Source organism: Pelophylax lessonae (genome assembly GCF_965119305.1).
Source record: "Pelophylax lessonae genome assembly, chromosome: 2".
Taxonomy (NCBI): domain Eukaryota; kingdom Metazoa; phylum Chordata; class Amphibia; order Anura; family Ranidae; genus Pelophylax; species Pelophylax lessonae.
The window spans coordinates 159,589,747-159,614,422 of record NC_138769.1 but is presented as its reverse complement, the minus strand read 5'-3'; the positions used below and the strand labels follow the sequence as shown (position 1 = coordinate 159,614,422).

The 24,676-nt window shown below is 42.6% G+C and overlaps 1 protein-coding gene across 1 annotated transcript in view; it reads right to left on the bottom strand.

Annotated features, from left to right (window-relative positions):
• FKBP6 (FKBP prolyl isomerase family member 6 (inactive)) overlaps nt 1–24,676 on the bottom strand; it is a 148,023-nt gene that overhangs the window by 64,334 nt on the left and 59,013 nt on the right. The window contains exons 3-5 of the mRNA XM_082247378.1: nt 10,248–10,337; nt 9,961–10,163; nt 9,646–9,765 (exon numbers count right to left, since the gene is read on the bottom strand). Coding sequence (XP_082103504.1) covers nt 9,646–9,765; nt 9,961–10,163; nt 10,248–10,337 — 413 coding nt within the window. The remainder of the gene's footprint in view (nt 1–9,645; nt 9,766–9,960; nt 10,164–10,247; nt 10,338–24,676) is intronic.

The following is a 24,676-nucleotide window of genomic DNA, read 5'->3' as shown; positions in this document are numbered from 1 at the left end:
ACTAATCATCCTGAGGCATATGAAAACAGCCTGTGTTGTGCCTCAAGGATGTAATTTAAAAGTCGGCCCACAATTAAAAGAAACCTTACTGCCGATAGAGCTGCTATCCATAATTTAAAATGTACACAGCACCAAACCCCATTTAATTTTTGGTTGTACTCAAAAGTGCCTAACACCCTTCAATGAAGGAGCCTAAGTACAACCATCCAGAATTTAAAACCCTGTGCGTTGAGGCATTGCCCAGGTACATAAATATAAGTTTGGCCAGGGACTACTAGTTGGGGTGTTCACTGGAATGGTTGGCAAAAGAGCGACAATTTGTACTCCATCCAACAGACCAGTGAATACAAAGAAAGGTGTGAGCCTGCCACCAAAATTGTGGCAGAAACACACCTTTCTCCTCAACCTTAACACTAAAAAAATAAAAAAATAAATAAATAAATAAATAAAAAGGAGCAAGATTTTATACCGGATACCTCAAGGAGGACACCGGACACCCCACCAATAAGGAGGGGGGAACAGAGGCCATTTTAGGATTTCCTTCCAAGGGGACAGGGCCCAAGGTTTAGAAGAATCTCCAGGGAGTATCCCCAAAGAGCCCAATTCACCCTTGAGGAGGGAAACCCTCGCTATGCCCAATATCCTAAACAAGGGGGACACCCACAAATAAATAGGGATTTGCCCCATCTTAGGGCTCCCCAAAATCCTCGGGAAGAACGAGAGACATTAAGGCCCAGACCCCATGCCAGAACCAAGCAAATGGTTCTGATAGAAATCTGTCCCATCTGTCTGTACCCGAAAGACATAGGCACCACAGGAGGCGGAGCCAATAATTCTATTTCTGAAAAGGTTTTTCAGCCGAGTAGATGCCAAGTTGGATCGGATGATCACTTGGTTCACTCAGGACGCTGCAGCCCAGAACTAAAATAATAATTCCTCTTTAGGAACAAATCTTGTGGCCAGCCAAAGGCCACAAAATCCTTAAATGCCCAAATAGCAAGGGATCAGTGGGACACACTGAATGGATGCATAGGAGACAAAGGTTCTAACACCATTTTATCCCCAGGTCACAGTATTGAGGATCCTGAAATCCATACCCGGGATCTTGGTTGTTCGATACTAACTACTCTCCTATTTTTCAGTGGTCACTTCATTCCTCTGACTCAAACAGGTCGCTCAAATCGGGCACATTTCGAAAAATCGCCAATCGTGATACAAAGAGGATCAAACCCTAATGACGTAATGAAGTCAAGAGTTTAAATGTGGTATTACGGTAACCAAGAAGAATCCTCAATGTCAGGTAGTTTTGTTGTCTACCATGATTTGCATTGATGCCCCAAAGGGGGGATGTTATATATATTTTTTTTTCCTCCCAAGTAGAAGGTAAATTCTAACAAAAATAGTATATTACTGTTCAATTGTTCAATGTGTGGTATCCATGGTGATGAATACGTTCCCATGTTAATGAGCCCCAGAAGTCAGTCTCCCCTGGAAAAGGTTGCATCTATAGTCTCACCTTCCATGGTGGTCAGATAAAAGGCTGATCACACGATGGACTAAAGGAGGACTCTGAGGAAGCTCAGGATACAAACCTCACATTGAAATTTCAACTAAAAGTTATGGATGAAAAACTATGTATCATTTTCTCATGGAATCCATTTTCCTTTATAGGACTAAGAGATCCAGAAAGTAAGCAGGAACCCGAGAGTCTGATGTGTCTGAGACACCCAAGGGGGGTACAGTGTGAAGGACCCCGGGATACCCCTGATGTCCGGTCTACCAAGACGAAACCGTCAAGACAGCCAAAGGCGAAAGTACCCGGAGAAATCCACATTTCACTGGCCAACAGATGATAACCCTTGGATCCACACCTCACTTGGAGTCACCATGCTTATCTACTGAAGTCACTACACCTACTTGCAGGTGTCTACACCCCATTCAATTATTCCATACCCATTTACAAAGCTGTCAAAGTCCAATTTAAGCCCTATTTCTTCAAGAGTCTGCCTTGGAAAAATGTTTCAAATGGCTACGGCATTTTTTCACACTTTTTCCAAGAGGGGGGATTTGTTAGACTTTCAGTACAAAATAGAAATACATTTTTATTATTACAGGTCAAGAATGGCAAACTTTGAGGCCTCAATTGACCTTGTTACAGTTTGAGCAAAACCCTTTCAGTTTGAAGCACACATTGCGTCCATTGTTGAGATGGTTTTATTTACATGTACTGTGAGATGAGAAGCTATGTATCTACCCCCAAAAAGGTAATTGTGTTTGACGAACTTTTGAATACAATGCTCGGGAAGGCAAGCAACTAAATTGCTTATCCCAGGTGGAACAGCCTTTAGGGGGAAGGTTTACATAAGACATTCTTCCCTGGTCATGAAACAAGAAAAGCCAGAGAGATCATAAAAAACTTTATGTTCGGGCCATGAGACGTTTATCACACAATGACCAAAACTCAAATTCAGGATAACACCTGTGTTCAACCATCCACCAGCAGATAAACTATTGTCTCAATCATGAGAAGACAAACAAATGGAAATCAGCCTTGACAAAGACTAGAATTTGTGGTAAAGATTGTGTCATACAGACAATTGTCCATTGAAAATTAAATGATATCAAAGAGACAGACTGATGAGAACTATATCTTCAAATGAAATTCATATAATCATAAGCTTATACAAAATCCTTGCCCCATCATATACAAAAGGGGGTTGTGAAACTGATAATGTTATGACTATCTTCTACTGAGAAGTACAGTATATCTATTATATAGTAGTGTCAAAATGGTCAGAATTTCTTCCATATTTTATAATCCAGTCCCAAATCATGACTGTAATGTGGTTAACATAATAATCCCTTAATGGATAATACTCTGATTGGAAACAACCCATGTGTAGAAAAGTTTACATATACAAGTTATTGTGTAGCAATATATATATATATATATATATATATATATATATATATATATATATATATATAACTGTCCATGTATCTATATCATTCTTACTGCTACTAAATGTAAAGTATATGGGTAAATCAGTAATTTCCAATCAAAATATATTATATATATATATATATATATATATATATATATATATATATATATATATATATATATATATATTGTGTTAGTGATATTCTTAATTTAATGGTATTACCAGGTCCAGTTACCAGGTCCAATCTTTACTTCATGGTGGATTACATTACACATACAACACACACGCTACTACAGCTATGCATAGACTCATCTATACAGACTTCATCTTGCTCCACCATTTACCTGAAACTTGGAGGGACGCAACGAAACTCCTCCCTAATTGGCCACCATCTTGGAAATGCAGCCATCTTAAGGACTCTGGTAACGACCATTTTAAGCTAGCCACCATCTTAAGTATGGTAAATATACCTTGCTAATTATTTACTATCATTTCTTTTCTTCCTTACATGTTTTATATTTCATATTCAAGGGTAACAAGATTACAATCCCAGCCGTATGAACCATATGTAGATTTTTCTCTAAGAGATGGTTTTGCTTTTTATAACATTTTTATTAATATCAGATTTAGCGCATATTGGCGTATTAGTCTCCCGTTTTGCATGGCCTTTTCTCGCTTCATCTGCAGTGGAGTGATTGTCGGACTTCGCAATTCGCAGACAATTGTGGTCTGATTATATAGAACATTCATTTATGGTTCATACTACATCTGGGAAAAACGTAATCTTGCTTTATTTTACTTTCATCGTCTAGATAATATCACATTGCATTTATCGTTTTAAGTTTGTATTTTATGTAAGGTTACCTCTTTGTGTCACTCATGTCTGATCATTTATGGTGAAAATATGTCTGGCGAATAAATATTCTTATATATATATATATATATTCCCTACTGTAGACTGTTTCACTAACATTTGGTATATGCTTTTAAAAAGAAATTAATCGATCAAAAAGAACTCAGGAAAATTGCTGTGGCATACTATTGAGTGTCTGAACGAAATTGATTGGGTTTTTCTTAAATTATTTGCCATAATCGGCTGGAGGCACTGCGTCATAATTCTATTGATAGTTCAGACATCGCCTTTTAGTAATAAATTAAAATAATCAGAATAATATTCTCGAACGTATAAAATGCACAACAAGTATAAATGGGTTCAGTTTTTAATTGTTGCATTTAGTATGTGTTGATGGTGAGCATGTGCTTAGTGAGATTGGGGCATAGTTCCGAGAAGGTTTTGATCCCCATTTTACGTCTGTCATAAGGGGTAGGTCTCTCAGAGAGAAAGATATAGTCCAGTCGGGAGAATTTATTGTGCAAAGCTGAAAAATAGGTAAAGTCCCTTTCCGTCGGGTTAGTTGTGCGCCGTGTGTCTACTAATGTTAGGTCAGATAGGATGTGTTTTATTTTGCACAGATATTTATATGGTAGACGATTTGCCGTTTGAAGTATCATGTAGTGGGTTTAAGAGAATATTAAAATCCCCGCCTAGTATAATGCAGCCTGAGGCAAAACTTTTCAGTTCATTCATTACCTGGTGAAAAAAATGTAATGTGGGCCGAGTTGGGGGCATATCTGTTCGCCAATATAAGAGGGGTGTCCGCCCATTGGCCTTCGGAGTAGAAGGAATCGTCCATTGGGATCAGCACGATGTTGTGTGATCACTAACGGTGCATCTTCGTGTAAAAGAATTGTCACCCCTTTTGATTTCCTGAGTTATTGGTTGCGTGAAAAGCCTGAGTGTAGTGTTTGCTGGCCAATCTAGAGATTGCCCCAGTTCTAAAATGTGTCTCTTGTAAAAATACATTAGAGGGCTGCACTTTAGCTAATTTTCATAACAAAGACTCTTTTCCAGAATATTCAAGCCTCTGACAGTGTGAGAGATCAGAAAAGGTTGCTTGCCTAGTGTTGAGTAGGCCATGGTTGTTCAGAAGCACAGGTGGACGTGTCCAGCGGTAGAAAAGCTCTGCCCAAGAGAGCCTAGAAGGTATTAGAAAAAAATCAAGAAGCAAGAGAGAAGTTCACAAATAGAGAAAATAGAGGAGAATGATTCTGAGGATGGGTCAGACAAATTCGTAATACTTGGAAGGTAGATATGTAAAATCAAACTCCATGCCCTTCAGCAAAGCCACTGATGGGAAAAGAGAGGTAGGGATAATTTCTCCACAAATAATATGGAGATAAATAATGTAAGTAGTGTGACCGCTCAACGTAGCAGACACTGTGCTACCTGTGGGGGGGCGGGGGGTAGGGGGAGTGGGAGGAAATGTATACGGGAATTCCCACAAAGGGGTAAACACGGTATTCACAAAGTCTGCTATACTCATCTCAACAAGAATGTTGGAAAAAAATAAGGAAAAAATTAACAGCAGGTGGCGATGGGGAGTAGAAAGCCATTTGATGTATGGTGTCAATCTGTTGGAACAGGTCAGGAGACGTGAACAGGCCAGCACAAGCATCCTGAAAATGGTGCAATCCCGTGAAGACAGTAGGGGACGATAATATCAAGGGAATTTGGGTTCCTGGATAAGTTATATAAGGTGATAATGAAGCTATAGTCAGGAATTTAATGTTATAGCAGAACTTGGGACAAATGTTGAAAAAATATAAGTAATTAAAAAAAAAAAAAAAAATTGGAGGAAAATAGCTGAAGCCATGAAGTAGCAGATCATGTCTGTCCACAATATAGGAAAACCTGAGTGAAAAAACCTACCGTTAGTTAACCGGTAACGGTCTTTCTACGAGCCTTCCAGGACGGCCCAACGTGAGAGATGATAGGCTCCTCCCTACAGGAAATACAGTCAATTTACAAGTTGTTAAAAGGCCCCACCCTTCCCCTTGCCCCTCAGTTGCAAAAGAGTATCTTCCACAACCAATTCCAAGGGAAGTGTTCATACAGCTCTATAGGTACTTACCACCTATGTTATACATTCTTACCACACCCTTTTAACAGGGCGGGAAGTAGGCCGGCCGTCCTGGAAGGCTCGTAGAAAGACCGTTACCGGTTAACTAACGGTAGGTTTTCTCACTTCACTTTCCAGGACGGCCCAAGGTGAGAGGATAATAGATTACCCATAGGCCTACTTTAGGGTGGGACCACTGCCTGTACGACCTTCCAGGCAAAGGCTAGGTCTTGTTGAGACAGTACTTCTACACGGTCATGTTTCAGGATCGTGCAATGTCTGGACCAGGTGGCCGTATTGCGGATCTGTTCTCCACATGCTCCAGCTTTTTCGGCCCAGGATGTTTCCAGGGCTTCTTGTCGAGTGTGCTTTTAGCTTGCTGATGCCGGAGCACCTGAAACTTCATAAGACATGTTAATGGCTTATCCAAACCACCTAGGAACTGAAGGCTTTCAGGCCCACAGTCCTATTGGTCCAGGGCAGAGGATAAGCGGAAGATTAGATCTCCCAAATTCCCTGGTCCTCTGTAATTGAGGAGGCAGCTCACGTCTAATCAGTGAAATTTCATTTATTTTTCATTCTTAGGGTTACCACCCAAGGATGGTAAAATTATTTCTTGCTTCCTGTTAAAGGAAGAGGTTACCTTGGGCAGATCTAAGAGATCTGGCCTGCGAATAATCCTATCTGGGAAGATACACATAAAAAATCTTTTCCTAGAAAGATCTTGTGAATCCCTTACACTTCTGGCTGAAGTGGCAAATACAGAAAGCTAGTTTTGAGGATCAAAACTTTAAAAAGGAACCTCTTCTATAGGTTCAACCTTATAGATCTGTCCGCAATTAACCGGAAAGGAGCTGAGCCCTTTCAATACCGTAAGGTACCCAGGAGGGATACACCCCGAAATGTAAACCTATAGTGTAAGGTATACGGGTCAGACAGTTTCTGATGCCGTCTCTTTAGACTACCATGCCATAAGCACAAAGTTCCTAAAGGGAAGAGGAGGATATTTTATCCCCCTCTCCTGGGGTCCTAAGACCTTACCAGGTTTTTAAGCAGAGGAAGACCTCTGGCATGACTTAACAAAAGGGACTGTGTCTTCTGGCATCTGATGCTTCTGCAGCCAGAGCTTCTACCATTTCAATGGGGATATAAGGTCTGCAACAAAGGTGATATATGTATAAATAATATCACACGTATAGAAAACTGCTGATTGTGAGTTACTAACCACCCCAGAAAAAAAGATGTAGACAGACATGTATTTCTGAAGTGCCGCTAGATAAACTAGACCTGGCAAGACACAACATAAAATTTTTAGTTGTGTATTTTTTAGAAGTGTAATAAACACGGGTTATAAAATAGGAAGACCCGAGCGTCTGCCTTATTGAGTATACAGATGCGCAGCCAAATGTAAAGACCGAAAACGGAAAGACACAAGAACATGCCTGCTGTGTATTTCTAAAAATGTAGCACAATCAGCAATAAGTCCATAGAAGGACAGAAGGGACCCAAATTCCCATGTTGTGTATTGCTGATACCTGACCAGGTACCTTCATATAACAAACATACTAGAAAAGATACAAACTTGAGTTTTCTCGTTTCTGATGAGCAACAAGGTATAGTTATATGTCAGAAAACCACTATACTTCCATGTCGTGGATTTTTGATAGTCAACAGGGTACCAAAGACAATAGCCATGTCAATATTGTGCGTTTAAAATTGGCCACCAGGTATAGCCATATGGCGCAAAAGCACTGCTAACAGCAATGTTGCATATATCTGAATAGCAACAAGGTACAGCTTGACTATCCATATTTGATGGTGCACGTTTTGCATGGTAACATGGTATAGGCATGTACTAGGCAGGCAACAAGAGTTACAACAAAATTTACAATTTTGTGTTATTTGATAAGTAACTGGGTAGTCCTAACGGGGAAGTCACTTAGCAATCTATTAACGCTGTGCATTTATGCCGTGCACTTCTGAATGGTCACATGGTATAGCCATGTAAGTGAGATGTTACCAATAAAATTTCAGAGTTTGTGTACTTTGAAACAAAGTTGTAGACCTGACCGAAATGATACTTAGAAATGCCACTAGCAACCATAAGGTTGCGTATTTCTGAACAGTAATCTGGTACAGCTGTGTAGCCGAGGTTACTAACAATCACTTTAAAGTTACTCCTTTGGTTAGCACCAGTGTAGTTATAATAGAACTGACTCTGGGGCACTTGTGCATTTCTGACTTAGCAGTCAGGTTACCACCAAGTAACCAACAATGGGAATCCATTGCTCAAATAAAAAAAATTTTGTGTAATGTCCCTTTAAGACCGCAAAAAACACAGACCCACCACTATTACTGCGGATTCACAATCCCTGATTATTATGTAATAATGGCAGAGCAGAAGAGGAAAAAAACCCACAGGGAAACCCAGGAACGTTACCAGACCACAGAGAAGCATCCAGCCTGATCAGTGTAAAAACAAAACCAACACTGTCTGCACAGGAAGAGGAAGAAGCTCTGCCTCTATCATTACAAGCCATGCCGCATACCTATCCACCCCACGGACCTCAAGAAAATGTCCGCTCATACATTCTAAACAGGTAAGAATAGAAAATGGCTGCCCATGCAAACTAACGGGAACACAGAGATCATGAACCACAGCAAAATGGCCGCCCCTCGTGGCACACCATGTGGTCTCCAGGATCCCTCAAAGGGGTCCCAGAACAATAGGCATCTAAAAGGTCCCTAGCCAGGGACCCACCCAGGACAATCCACCCCCCTCAAATAAGCGCCACAACAGCCGCATTATTACCCACCCCCAGGTAAAACCTGCCAGGGGTAAGGGAATGCTAAGGGGTATACCAGATTAGTTCTCCGGGTTGCCAGGGAACTGAGGGAGCCCCTAAGGTCCGACCATTCCAGGAAGGGGCCCACGCCCACCCAGCGACCGCCAAGGGTGTTTGGGGGGGACAATTTTACGCACCATACCATGGTACCAGGTGGGCGCCACTCCAAAACAGATCACCCACCACCCGGGACGGGTTTGCTATCAGCCAAGGGGAAGCTGCAACTAGGGGCAGTTCTAGGTTGATGCGTCCCAGCGAGACTGTCAACTCGCAGGCTCGTCCCCATCCATCAGGGCACTGTCGTGGTGAGGCCTAGTTCTGGACTATAACCTGCTTACGCTCGCAGGCCAGGCTGGGAGACCTTAAGGATCTAGAATAGATTATCCAGTGCGAAACCGCAGCCAGCTGTTGCTTGCAGTTCCTCTGAATCTTGGTCCTCAGCAACTAGTTAAAAAAATAAAAAAAACAACAAGCTTTCCCTGTTACAGCTAAGACCGAAGTCCCAGCAGGGAGCAAGGTCCTATTCCTAACACAAGGCAGAACATTCTGTTTGATGATAGCAGAGTCTGAGGGGTTATGCCTGCAGGTACAGCCCCCCATAGGCGTGTTTTTTTTTCCTGCCTAGTGCCTATTCCTAGAAGGAGGAGCATAGCCCTATGAGTCATGAAGTTAATGAGCTGCGTCTGTCGATGGAACGATAAAGAAACATTTATTTTCTGGGTAAATTAGAGCTTTGTTTTTTAGCACATTCGTATCAATTGTTATTAACTTCATGGTAAGAGCTGCATCAAGATAGACAAAAGTCTGTAATTAAGTGAGGTAGTATAATCGCAAAAACATAACTCAGCTTGTATAAAGGTTGTGGTGAACCTTTCCATCTGATCTGGTACTTACACGTTTATATCTATCCTTAGCATCATGAAATCGGTCTCGTTTGAAGAGGTAATTGCCAAACTTTCTCTCAGTGGTAGCAATTTCCAAGACCTTCTCCAAAGGAAATATTACCTTTTGGTTCTGCAAAACCAAATAGTTTATTTTGTAAATAGGCTTTTTAAACAGCAGAAGAAAAAAATAATAAAACACCAAAACTAAAGTGGGTTGGGGGGTGGGGGGAGAATAAAATTAGATTACAGTTTTATGTTTCTGTACAATGAAAGTCTAACATTTGCAGTTTGAAACAACTTAAATTTTCATAAACGAGTCACTTACCGGGGACAGAACAAAGAAAGAGTCTGAATCTGCTGTATTTAGGAAGTCCATTATCTCTACTTCAAACATGACAGTAGCAGAGGGAGGGATGAGTGGAGGGCAACCTAATGCACCATAGGCATATGCTGGCGAGTAAAGGAACCTCGATACTTCTCCTTTTTGCATTGTCAGTACACCAACCTCCATACCTAGAAGTGTAATATCTGCAAGAAAAAGCTCACTGAAATACATTTGATATGGCAAATTTGTTGCTAGCATATGGAAATATAAATATAAAATGGCTTTACCTTCTCCAAGTTTCATCAGCTGCGGGTTACGCCGAAACCAGTTTGTGTCAAAGGGTTTATCAGAATGTTCCAAGTATCCTGAGTACTTTGCTACAGAGAATTAAATATAAATAAATCAATATGCAAATCACATAAATTATATAACAAAGTAAAAATGGCAGTTTATCAGTTTACTTTTAGGAATGTCCCATCTTTTAGAAGATGAAGTAGAACACCAAGGCAGGCTGGAAATAGTCTAACAATGATTGCAAAGTGATCTTAGTACTTTACAGCCACTCGCATCACTTTAACATTAACCACTTCCAACCAATGTACATATGCATACACACACACACATTGTATATATATATATATATATATATATATATATACATACATATATATATATATATATATATATATATATATATATATACATATATATACACACATACACACATATATATATATACACATATATATATATATATATATATATATATATATATATATATATATATATATATATATATATATATACACACACACACATACACACACACACAGTGCCTTGCGAAAGTATTCGGCCCCCTTGAACTTTGACCTTTTGCCACATTTCAGGCTTCAAACAAAGATATAAAACTAATGTTTTGTGAAGAATCAACAAGTGGGACACTATCATGAAGTGGAACGAAATTTATTGGATATTTCAAACTTTTTTAACAAATAAAAAACTGAAAAATTGGGCGTGCAAAATTATTCAGCCCCCTTAAGTTAATACTTTGTAGCGCCACCTTTTGCTGTGATTACAGCTGTAAGTCGCTTGGGGTATGTCTCTATCAGTTTTGCACATCGAGAGACTGAAATTTTTGCCCATTCCTCCTTGCAATTGCAAAACAGCTCAAGCTCAGTGAGGTTGGATGGAGAGCGTTTGTGAACAGCAGTTTTCAGTTCTTTCCACAGATTCTGGATTGGATTCAGGTCTGGACTTTGACTTGGCCATTCTAACACCTGGATATGCTTATTTGTGAACCATTCCATTGTAGATTTTGCTTTATGTTTTGGATCATTGTCTTGTTGGAAGACAAATCTCTGTCCCAGTCTCAGGTCTTTTGCAGACTCCATCAGGGTTTCTTCCAGAATGGTCCTGTATTTGGTCCCATCAATTTTAACCATCTTCCCTGTCCCTGCTGAAGAAAAGCAGGCCCAAACCATGATGCTGCCACCACCATGTTTGACAGTGGGGATGGTGTGTTCAGGGTGATGAGCTGTGTTGCTTTTACGCCAAACATAACGTTTTGCATTGTTGCCAAAAAGTTCGATTTTGGTTTAATCTGACCAGAGCACCTTCTTCCACATGTTTGGTGTGTCTCCCAGGTGGCTTGTGGCAAACTTTAAATGACACTTTTTATGGATATCTTTAAGAAATGGCTTTCTTCTTGCCACTCTTCCATTAAGGCCAGATTTGTGCAGTATATTGTTGTCCTATGGAGAGAGTCTCCCACCTTAGCTGTAGATTTCTGCAGTTCATACAGAGTGATCATGGGCCTCTTGGCTGCATCTCTGATCAGTCTTCTCCTTGTATGAGCTGAACATTTAGAGGGACGGCCAGGTCTTCGTAGATTTGCAGTGGTCTGATACTCCTTCCATTTCAATATTATCACTTGCACAGTACAGTGCTCCTTGGGATGTTTAAAGCTTGGGAAATCTTTTTGTATCCCAATCCGGCTTTAAACTTCTCCACAACAGTATCTTGGACCTGCCTGGTGTGTTCCTTGTTCTTCATGATGCTCTCCGCGCTTTAAACAGACCTCTGAGACTATCACAGTGCAGGTGCATTTATACGGAGACTGGATTACACACAGGTGGATTCTATTTATCATCATTAGTCATTTAGGTCAACATTGGATCATTCAGAGATCCTCACTGAACTTCTGGAGAGAGTTTGCTGCACTGAAAGTAAAGGGGCAGAAAAATTTTGCACGCCCAATTTTTCAGTTTTTTATTTGTTAAAAAAGTTTGAAATATCCAACAAATTTTGTTCCACTTCATGATTGTGTCCCAGTTGTTGTTGATTCTTCACAAAAAAATAGTTTTATATCTTTAGGTTTGTAGCCTGAAATGTGGCAAAAGGTCGCAAAGTTCAAGGGGGCCGAATACTTTTGAAAGGCACTGTATTATACATACATACATATATATATATATATATATGTATGTATGTATGTATGTATGTATAATACAGTGCCTTTCAAAAGTATTCGGCCCCCTTGAACTTTGCGACCTTTTGCCACATTTCAGGCTACAAACCTAAAGATATAAAACTATTTTTTTGTGAAGAATCAACAACAACTGGGACACAATCATGAAGTGGAACGAAATTTGTTGGATATTTCAAACTTTTTTAACAAATAAAAAACTGAAAAATTGGGCGTGCAAAATTTTTCTGCCCCTTTACTTTCAGTGCAGCAAACTCTCTCCAGAAGTTCAGTGAGGATCTCTGAATGATCCAATGTTGACCTAAATGACTAATGATGATAAATAGAATCCACCTGTGTGTAATCCAGTCTCCGTATAAATGCACCTGCACTGTGATAGTCTCAGAGGTCTGTTTAAAGCGCGGAGAGCATCATGAACAACAAGGAACACACCAGGCAGGTCCAAGATACTGTTGTGGAGAAGTTTAAAGCCGGATTGGGATACAAAAAGATTTCCCAGGCTTTAAACATCCCAAGGAGCACTGTACTGTGCAAGTGATAATATTGAAATGGAAGGAGTATCAGACCACTGCAAATCTACGAAGACCTGGCCGTCCCTCTAAATGTTCAGCTCATACAAGGAGAAGACTGATCAGAGATGCAGCCAAGAGGCCCATGATCACTCTGTATGAACTGCAGAAATCTACAGCTAAGGTGGGAGACTCTCTCCATAGGACAACAATATACTGCACAAATCTGGCCTTAATGGAAGAGTGGCAAGAAGAAAGCCATTTCTTAAAGATATCCATAAAAAGTGTCATTTAAAGTTTGCCACAAGCCACCTGGGAGACACACCAAACATGTGGAAGAAGGTGCTCTGGTCAGATTAAACCAAAATCGAACTTTTTGGCAACAATGCAAAACGTTATGTTTGGCGTAAAAGCAACACAGCTCATCACCCTGAACACACCATCCCCACTGTCAAACATGGTGGTGGCAGCATCATGGTTTGGGCCTGCTTTTCTTCAGCAGGGACAGGGAAGATGGTTAAAATTGATGGGACCAAATACAGGACCATTCTGGAAGAAACCCTGATGGAGTCTGCAAAAGACCTGAGACTGGGACAGAGATTTGTCTTCCAACAAGACAATGATCCAAAACATAAAGCAAAATCTACAATGGAATGGTTCACAAATAAGCATATCCAGGTGTTAGAATGGCCAAGTCAAAGTCCAGACCTGAATCCAATCCAGAATCTGTGGAAAGAACTGAAAACTGCTGTTCACAAACGCTCTCCATCCAACCTCACTGAGCTTGAGCTGTTTTGCAATTGCAAGGAGGAATGGGCAAAAATTTCAGTCTCTCGATGTGCAAAACTGATAGAGACATACCCCAAGCGACTTACAGCTGTAATCACAGCAAAAGGTGGCGCTACAAAGTATTAACTTAAGGGGGCTGAATAATTTTGCACGCCCAATTTTTCAGTTTTTTATTTGTTAAAAAAGTTTGAAATATCCAACAAATTTCGTTCCACTTCATGATTGTGTCCCAGTTGTTGTTGATTCTTCACAAAAAAATAGTTTTATATCTTTAGGTTTGTAGCCTGAAATGTGGCAAAAGGTCGCAAAGTTCAAGGGGGCCGAATACTTTTGAAAGGCACTGTATTATACATACATACATATATATATATATATATATATATATATATATATATATATATATATATATATATATATATATATATACATACATACATACACACACACAATATACATACATACATACATAAATATATATATATATACATACATATACACACATACATACATACGTATATACACACACACACACACACACACACACACACACTTCATCAGGGAGTGGCAATATCAGGATCATAGCTGCAGCCATGACCGGGATATAATTTTTATTGCAGATGATGCCCTTTCTTATAAAAGTGATTTGAGAGGCTAAAATTTGCATCTAAAAAACTGCTGTGCAAATATTGTGACAGAAAATTTCAACTACCACCATTTTATTCTCCATGGCCTTTGCTTTCAGAAAATATATCCTTTATGGGGCGTCCTAATTTTGTAACAAAAAAAACCTACTGTTAGTTTACCGGTTACGGTCTTTCTTCCGAGCCTTCCAGGACGGCCCAAACAGTGAGAGATGATAGGCTCCTCCCTACCGGAAACACAATCAATTACAATTTGTTAAAAGGCCCCACCCTTCCCTCTGGCCCTCAGTTGTAAAAAAAAAATATCTTCCACAACCATTTCTGAGGGAAGTGTTCTTCATAATTCTATAGGTACTTACCACCTAAGTTTATTCATATTACCATACACCCTTTTAACAAGGGCTGGTAGGCCGGCCGTCCTGGAAGGCTCGGAAGAAAGACCGTTACCGGTAAACTAACGGTAGGTTTTCTCTCCTCACCTTCCAGGACGGCCCAAACAGTGAGAGGATAATAGAGATCCTTTTAGGCCTACCTTAGGGTTGTACCACTGCCTGTAAGACCTTTCGGCCAAATGCTAGGTCTTGTTGGGACAGTATTTCAACACGATAATGCTTCAGGAAGGTGTCATGACTGGACCAGGTGGCTGCACAGCGGATCTGTTCCCATGATGCTCCAGCCTTCTCGGCCCAGGATGTAGCAAGGGCTCTTGTTGAGTGTGCTTTGACTTTAGCTGGGGCAGGAACACCTGATGACTCATAAGAGGTGGCAATTGCCTGCCTAATCCATCTAGATATTGAAGGCTTAGAAGCCTGCAAACCCTTTCTGGGCAAAGAATGAAGGACTAGTCAGTGATGGCGAACCTTGGTACCCCAGATGTTTTGGAACTTCATTTCCCATGATGCTCATGCACCCTGCAGTGTAATTGAGCATCATGGGAACTGTAGTTCCAAAACATCTGGGGTGCCAAGGTTCACCATCACTGGACTAGGAGATTATTTGATCTCCTGAAGGATTTTGTTCTGTCTAAGTAAGCGAGAAGCTCTTCTCTCATCAATACAGTGGAATTCTCCTTCATTCTTATTTTTTGGTTTATCACAAAAGGAAGGTAGATTTATCTCTTGAGTCCTATGAAAAGAGGATGCTACTTTAGGTAAATAGAGGATCCGGCTTTAGGACAATCCTATCTGGGAAAACTACCAAAAAAGGTTATTTTATGGAAAGTGCTTGCAGATCACCTACTCTTCTTGCTGTTGTAATGGCTAGCAGGAAGGCCAGTTTTAAAGACAAAAATTTAAGGGAGATTTCCCTTAAAGGTTCAAAAGGGTCCTTAGATAAAGCCTCTAGGACCCTGGACATGGGCCCAAGGAGGGAACCTGTCCTTAATAATAGGGGTAACCCTGTTTCTAGCTAACAAAAATCTTTTGATTAACGGCTCTTTTTGCCAGACTAGTGTCCAAAAATACCGAAAGAGCCGCTACTTGTACCTTAACCACTTGCCAACCGCCGCACGACTATTTACTGTGGCGGTCAGCCCCTCACAGGCAAAGCGACGTAGTACTACGTCGCTAGCCTGTGAGGGTCTCGGGAGCGAGCGCACCGCCGGAGGAGCGCTCCCGCTCCATCACGGACCCCCAACCCCCCCGCGCGTGTGACTGGCGGACCCGATCGTCAGCCGGTCACTCGCGATCGCCGGTGGAGAGGGAGAAAGGCAGGCGGCTGATGTACACAAGCCGCCTGTCATTCTCCCCTGTGTAGGAATAGTGATCATACGGTTCTACTATGTAGGACCGTTGATCACTGTTCCTACACCTCAAGCCACAGCCAATCACAGTTAGAATCACGCCCCTAGGGACACACATAACCCCTCCCTCTCAAAAAAGTTAACCCCTTCACTGCCAGTGTAATTTTACAGTAACACTGCATATTTATAGCACTGATTACTGTAATGTCACTGGTAACCCCAAAAGTGTCAAAAATGTCAGTCAAGGGTCCGATCTGTCCGCCGCAATGGGAAAAAAAAAATGCAGATCGCCGCCATTACACGTAAAAAAGAAAAAAAAAACACAAAAATCTTTCCCTTTGTTAGTAAACACGATAACTTTTGCGCAAATCAAAAAATAAGTTTTTTGCAATTTTTTTTTTACCAAACATATGTAGCATAAAACAAATTGGCCGAAAATGTTAAAAAATTTTGATTTTTACATTTTTTTGGGGGGGAATTTCATATAAAAAAAATGTGAAAAATATTGTTATTTTTGCAAAATTGACGCTCTTTTTTTGTTTATAGCGCATGATCAAAAAAAAAAAAAAAAAAAAAAAAAAAAAAAAAAAAAAATCGCACAGGTGATCAAATACCACCAAAAGAAAGCTCTGTTTGTGGCAAAAAAAGGATGTCAAATTAATTTAGGTACAGCGTCGCACGACCACGCAATTGTCCGTTAAAGTCACGCAGTGCCGAATCGCAAAATAGGCCCTGGTCAGGAAGGGAGTAAAATCTTCCAGGGCTTAAGTGGTTAAGGGTGTTAACTGCCACACCCTTATCTACTCCATTTTGTAAAAAAATCGAGAATTTTTGGAATAGAGGTAGAGGCAAATTCCCTTTGCCTATGTCAGGTACAAAATAGTTTCCATACTTTCAGATAAATATTTCTAGTAACTGTTTTCTGCTCAGTAAAAGAGTATCTACCACTCTTTCTGAGCATCCCTCAGACCTAAGGAGTTGGCGCTCAGTAACCAAGGTGTTGGACTATCTGTGCTGGCACCAGGGCTGACTTTTCTAGGTTTATAAGCCATCCCAATTTCTGAAGGGAACTTATCACCCGCTGGGTGTCCACTTTCACTTGTGCCTCTGATTTGCCAAAAATCAGCAGGTCGTCCAAATAAGGGATCAAGGCTATCCCTTGAATGTGTAGATATGCTACTGCCTCCGCTAGGATTTTGGTAAATATTCTAGGACTGGCTGCTAGTCCAAAGGGTAGTGCTCTGAACTGCTAGTGAGTCGTTCATTCTTTTGTCACTATGGCAAACCTCAGGAAGGACTGATGTTCCTGATGGATGGGGACATGCAGGTAAGCATCCTTGAGGTCTAATGTAGTCATGAAGACGTCTTTCAGTACATTTTTTATCACTGAATAGTCTCCATTGCAAATTTTTGGTAAAGTAGAAATTTGTTGAGCCCTTTTAAGTTTATTATCAGACGATGCTTTCCTGAGGATTTTGGAACTACAAACACATGGGAGTAAAACCCCTGGAAAATTTGATCTTCTGGGACCGGAATTACTACAAGTTGCTCTGCTAATTCCTGAATTCCCAGTAGAAGGGCTTATTTCTTCTGAATGTCCTTGGGTAACTGTGAATGGATTATTGTTAAGGGGGGTACTGATGTGAATAGTAGTCGGTACCACTCATTTATTACTGAGAGGTTATATGGGGAGGCTGAGATTTCTTCCCAGCTGGAAAGAAATTGTGTCAGCCTGCCCCCTACTTTGACTTTTAAGTCATTTGTTGTCTCTTGAAACCGAAGGGGGGGAGCAAATAGTTTCTTTGTTTTCCCCTCCGACAGGTCCAATTTTTTGCCGGTTCCCTTTCGTTTCTTTGCTGTTTTTGGTCCCTGGGGCCACGAAAAAATGTCCTGTTCACCTCTTTTTTGGGTTTGGCTATAAATTTCTTCCCCTTTTCTGAGGATCTGTTGAGGACCTCATCTAACCCAGAGCCGAATATGAAGGACCCCTCAAAGGGAAGACCACAGAGCTTGGATTTTGAGGTGACGTCCCCCTCCCATTCTTTTAGCCAGATAGCTCTTCTGGCGGAATTTATGAGAGCACCTGTCTTGGCTGAGGCTACCAGAGATCCGACCACAGCATCTGCTAGGTAAGCCACAGCCTTACCAATTACTGAAAGGGAATCTTGTACGTCCAGAGTTTTGGTCTGAGAAAAATTTTTACTTAGTCTGTCAACCCAAAAGAAAGCATTTCTTGCTTCACAATAAAGCAGCCAATACAGGAGCCATAGCAGATGCATTGGCATCCCAAGCCTTCCTTAGCAAGGACTCCGCTTTGCGGTTCATGGCATCTTTAATTTTACCTGAATCCACAAAGGAGAGGTCTGACCTTTTAGTCACTTCAGCTAAAGGGGCATCCTCCTCTACAACTTGTACCTATAGGTAAGCCTATGATAAGGCTTACCTATAGGTACTGTAAATATCTCCTAAACATGTACCGTTTAGGAGATATTTAACTTACATGCAGCCAGTGACGTCACTGGCGCATGCGCTCTGAAGGAACGGCCGCTCGTGCCGTTCCTTCAGAGTCCCGTGCCGTGACTGTCGGCTCTCGCGCACCTGCGCGATGTCACCGCGGCTCCGGCCAATCAGATGGCCAGATGCCGCGATCCCGGAAGGCGGGCGACTGGACATGTTGCCCGTCATAGAGGTGAGTAAGCGGCACGGCGGGGGCTCGTTCTAAGGTAAGTATTGCATAATGAGCTAGTATGCGATGCATACTAGCTCATTATGTCTCTCTTGCAGGGTGGAAAATAAAATTAAAAAAAAAAAAAAAAAAACGAGTTTACAACCTCTTTAAAGAATTTTTCTATTTGCTCCTCTTTAAAAGAGAAATCTTATTTTGCAAGATCCTGCTTTATTCAACCTGTTTTCAGGTAGTTGCCATTGTTTAAGGATTAAATCCTTCAGGGAATGGTGGATAGGTAAGACTCTAGAAGGGCTTTTCCCTAGTCCTTTGTAGAGCTTATCCTGTGCTGAAGTCTCTTTTGGCAAATCAGGTATCTCTTCTGAGGTATAAATAGCCTGAAGGAGACCCTGCATATTCTCCAAAACAAATAGGTTTTTAGATGGTTCTGCCTCATCTGTAGCATCTGAGTCCCTGTCCCCTTCACCTTCTGAGCAGGTTTGGGAATCTGAGCGGCTCTCCTCTGGTGATAACCTACGGTAAGCTCTTCCCTAATTTGTGCTGAAGGGATACCTTGGGAAGATACCAGAGGACCTGAAAGTCCTGTCCTAGGTAAAGAGTTTTCTGTTGAAGAGGTACCTTCCATTGAAGAAAGATCTTTTGGTTCTATAGTACTTGGGGTTACTACTGAAGAACGTACAGTTTTAATAGTGGTTAACATTTCCTCCTGTCCTGTCTTAAGGAAGTCTTTCATTAACCATGAAGCTTCTTTTCCTGCCACCTTGTAAATACATTTAGGGCAGAAAAGCTTAGCGTAGGAACTGGATAACTTATCCCCGCAATTACCACACTTCTTATAGGTAACAGAGCATGATAAAGCTGGGGTAGGCGCAGAGGTCTCACGTGAACCGCTCAGGGACTCTGGAAGACAGGATACAAAGCAATACAAGTATCACTCTTCCCAAAAAAGAAATACATTTGAAAACCATTAGAAAGGACATAGCATGGTCCGACTAAGGTCGGGGGAAATGGGACAATTTCCAGGCATATTTAAGTCGGTTCCAGCAGACTTTAAAGGGAACAACCCATAAAGGATATGTTGTCCGCACTTACCCGGTTCCGACCTGGGTTTCGCCAAAGACACCTGGACCGGCCTCTCCTCCTCCATCCCCGGAGGATGAGACGTGGAGGGCTTCATTTCCCCAGCAGTTGTCCGAGCTGCGATAGCCTTGGAGTTTGCTCTACCGCTAGGATGCGTTCCGGCGTCTCCTCCACATTTTTCTTCCTCTTCATGTTTGCGCGCGTGCGCGTCCTGACGTTGTACCGGACGTTCCGGTTTGAAGAGGAGGCTTGAAACGCCCGTCCAGCGGGAAATTCAAAATCCTTTCGTGGAGGAGAGCTGCTGGTGCCGGAGAACAGGCCTGGAAGGACACCTCAGGTGACCGACGGCCTGTATTCCCCAGGGGCGACCGGTGAGAAGCCTACGGAGGCATCAAGTAGAGCTCAGCTCTTCAGAAGGCCTTTTGCTGAACCTGGCTCACAGGGGTACCGTTCGACTCAGAGTCTGCAGGTCAGTGAACATAATAAATGTTTCATTGCAGGAAGAAACACAATCTAAACTGAGGGCCAGAGGGAAGGGTGGGGCCTTTTAACAAATTGTAATTGATTTTGTTTCCAGTAGGGAGGAGCCTATCATCTCTCACTGTTTGGGCCGTCCTGGAAGGCGAGGAGAGAAAGAATAAGTTATTACCTGATAACTCCCTTTCCAGGAATCCTCCAGGACGGTCACATGAGAGAGATGGCTCCTCCTCCTACAGGAAACACAAGCACAGTTAAGTTTAAAAGGCCGCCCCACAGGCTGCCCCACAGTTGTAAAAAGATGAACTGGCCTGCTTAAGCGACTAGCTCAAACTATAATTTCTAAGTATACAATTTATTAATAGGGTGGGGGTCCACCGTCCTGGAGGATTCCTGGAAAGGGAGTTATCAGGTAATAACTTATTCTTTCCCAAGTCATCCTCCAGGACGGTCACATGAGACCCCAACGATGCATACCTAGGGTGGGACTACTGCCTGGAGCACTTTGCGACCGAAGGATAGATCCTGGGCGGAGACCAGGTCGACCCTGTAGTGTTTGACAAACGTCAGATCACTTGACCAGGTGGCTGCTTTGCAGATTTGTTCTGCTGAGGCCCCAGCCTTTTCTGCCCAAGATGTTGATATCGCTCGGGTGGAGTGTGCCTTGATACCGGCTGGTAAGCTTTGCTTTTGCACTGTATAGGCTGCGCCGATAGCCATTCTGATCCACCTGGCTATGGATGATTTTGAGGCTGCCTTCCCTTTCTGAGTGCCTCCAAAAAGTATAAATAAGTTAGCCGATTTTCTGATTTCTCTGGTGGCTTCTATGTAGTGTAGGATACACCTCTTGACGTCCAGAGTAGAAAAAAACCTCCTCCCCTGGTGAGGTTGGGTTTTGGCAGAATGATGGAAGGACCACTTCTTGTGTCTGATGGAATTCCGATGATACCTTTGGAAGGAAAAGAGGGTCCGTCCTCAGGATTAATTTATCCGGAAAAATCTTTAAGAAAGGTTCCTTAATGGAAAGGGCCTGTAGGTCGCTCACCCTCCTGGCTGATGTAATTGCCACAAGAAATGCCGCTTTCAGAGTAAGATTCTTTAGGTTGCATTCTTCTAATGGTTCAAAAGGGGCTTTGGTGAGTGCCTGTAGTACTAGTGTTAGATCCCATGGGGCCAAGCGAAGATCTTTGCTAGGCCTGGATCTTTGGATGGATCTAAAAACTCTTTACTAAAGGATCTTCTCCTATAGGTTTTTCCAGAAAGATTGACAGAGCTGCTGCCTGCACTTTAAGGGTGTTTACGGCCAGACCTTTGTCTACTCCGTCTAGAAAAAATTCTAGCACAGTGCTAATATCTTTTAGGTTCTTGTTGCTGGGCTCCATTTTAAGTCAGTATGTCTTCCATATCTTGTTGTAAATCTTCCTGGTTACAGGTTTTCTGCTCTGGACCAGTACTTCCGTGACTCTTGTAGATAGTCCTTTATTTAGTAGTATGCTCCGTTCAGGATCCATGCCGCTAGTTGTAGCGTCTGACTGGAAGGGTGATGCGCACCCTTTTGGGCCAGAAGGTCTTCCTGAGCTGGTAGAATCCAGGGTTCTTCCTCCGCCATTTTCCAGAGTGGAGTGAACCATGCTCGTTTTGGCCAGAAGGGTGCCACTAGGATTACCCTTGTCCCCTCTCGATGGATCTTCCTGATTGTCCTTGGAATCAGTTGGATCGGGGGAAACGCATACGCCAGGCCGAAGTTCCAGGGGAATGCTAGGGCATCTATGCCCAATGCATCTCTTTCCTTGTGTAGGGAGAAAAACGTCTTTACTTTTCGGTTGCCTTCTGTGGCGAAAAGGTCCACCTCCGGTGTGCCCCACTTCTGTACCAGCAGGTTGAAGACCTGTTGATTTAGCTCCCACTCCGCTGGGTCCAGGTGCTTCCGGCTCAGTAGATCTGCCAGCACATTTGTTGACCCCTTTATGTGCACTGCCGAAAGGGATAAGAGGTTTGCTTCCGCCTCGGATAGGATGTCTTGCGCTATTCTCATCAGGTGCTTTGAGCGTGTACCACCTTGGTGGTTGATGTAAGAGACTGTCGTCACGTTGTCCGACTGAATTTGGACAGGTTTTCCTTTTGTCTCTTGTTGGAATCCTACCAGAGCTTCTCTTACGGCCGCCAGTTCCCTCATATTTGAGGACACTTCTTCCCCAGATTGGCACCAGGTTCCGTGTCTCACCTGATGTCCTATGTGGGCTCCCCAGCCGAAAAGGCTTGCGTCCGTCATTATCCTGAACTGTACTGTGGGCATCCAGAGTCTCCCTTGAGATAGGGAGTCTTCCTTTAGCCACCAGGTTAGTGCCTTTTTTACGGTTGGTGGAATCGATATTAGGCCGTCCAGTTCTGAGGTCTTCCCATTCCAGTGACTCAAGAGATGTCTCTGTAAAGGTCTCATGTGTAGCTGAGCCCACTGTACTGCTGGGATGGCTGCTGACATGAGGCCCAGGACCACCATAGTGTCTCTTCTTGATATACGGCGTAACTCTATTAGGCGTCTCGTAGCTTCTTTGAGCTTCACAATCTTGTTCTCTGGTAACAGGATTTTTTGTGTCACTGTGTTGATTTCATAACCTAGGAACACTGTCTCCTGTGAAGGGATTCTGTTGGATTTCTGGGTGTTGATCACCCACCCCAGTGATGTGAGGAAATCCTCTGTTGTCCTGAGATTTTCCAACGCTTCTGCTTCTGATTTGCCGTATATCAGGAAGTCGTCTAGGTAGGGAATTATCTGGACCCCTCTTACTCGAAGGTCCTGGACTACCTCCGCCATAATCTTGGTAAAGATTCTCGGTGCCAAGGAGATTCCGAATGGGAGTGCCTGGAACTGGAATAGGCGTATTTGTGACCCCAATTTGGTTGCGAACCTAGGGAACTTTTGATGCCTTATGTGTATTGGCACATGTAAATAGGCATCTTGGAGATCTAGGGTTACTAGGAAAGCATCTTCGGGGAGTGGTGTTCTCACTGAGAAGATGGATTCCATCTTGAACCTCCTGTACCTCACTCTTCGGTTGAGGTCCTTGAGATTTAGGATTAGGCGATGTTTGCCTGATGGTTTTAGTCTTAAAAAGACTCTGGAAAAAAACCCTTCTCCTTGGTGTGATAAGGGTATTTCCTTTATTACCTCCTCCTGTAATAGGTTCGATATGGATGTTTCCCAAGCTTCTTTTGCTGGTGATGTTCTTGGTAGAGAGGTTACCCGAAATTTGTGGGGGGGAGTTGTCACGAATTCTATCTTGTAACCTTCCTTGAGGATATCTACTATGAAACGGTTCGTGCAGAATTCTTCCCATTGGGGGGAGAAGAATTTCAGTTTCCCCCCTACTGGCCGTCTGGCGTCACTGGGGCTTGCTGACATTGCTGCTATTATTGGGGGAAGGGGTTGTTTGGTCTACCCTTGCCCTTATTGTATACCCACTTCCTCTGGGTATCTGGTTTTCCTCTCTTGGCCTGAGTGTCGCCTCTCAGGCGGCGAAAAAATCTCTTCTGTTTTTCCTTCTTTTTAGCGGGGAATCCTTTTGATTTGTCCGCCGATCTTTCCAGGACCTTAGCCAGTTCCTGGCCGAAGAGTAGCTTCCCGTCAAAAGGGATACTGAACAGCTTATTTCTGGATGCGTAGTCGCCTTCCCATGTTTTGAGCCAGAGGGCTCTTCTGGCAGAGTTTACTAGGCCGGTGGTTTGGGCTGCTATTCGTACCCCTTCCGCTGCTGCATCTGCCATATAGGCCACCCCTTTCTCTATCAAGAGGAGGGAATCCTGTGCCTCTTCGCTCCCTGGGACCTTTTCCAACTGTCCCCTTAGCTGTTCCAGCCAGAAGGACACGTTCCTAGCCACGCAGGTATTTGCCATATTTGGCTGAAAAGATGCTGCCCCCGCCTCATAAGCCCTCCGAAGTGTCACATCGATCTTCTTATCCATCGGATCTTTTAAGTGGCCCATGTCCTCAAAAGACAAATCCGACTTTTTTGACACTTTGGCTAGAGGGGCGTAAATTTTTGGGCACTTGGACCAAACTCCTACTGACTCCTCAAAGGGGAATCTCTTTTTCATTGCTTTCGGGAAGAAGAGCTTATTTTTGGGACATTCCCACTCCTTCTTGATAATCCCTTTCAGGGACTGGTGGACCGGAAAGGTGCGTGTCTTCGGAATCTGTAGGCCTCTATATAGTCGGTCTCTTACCGATCTTGGTTCTTCCTCTTCTTGTAGGTCTTCTGTTACATATATTGCCTTCAGTAGTTCCTCCGTCTCTTCCGTTGGGAATAGGTG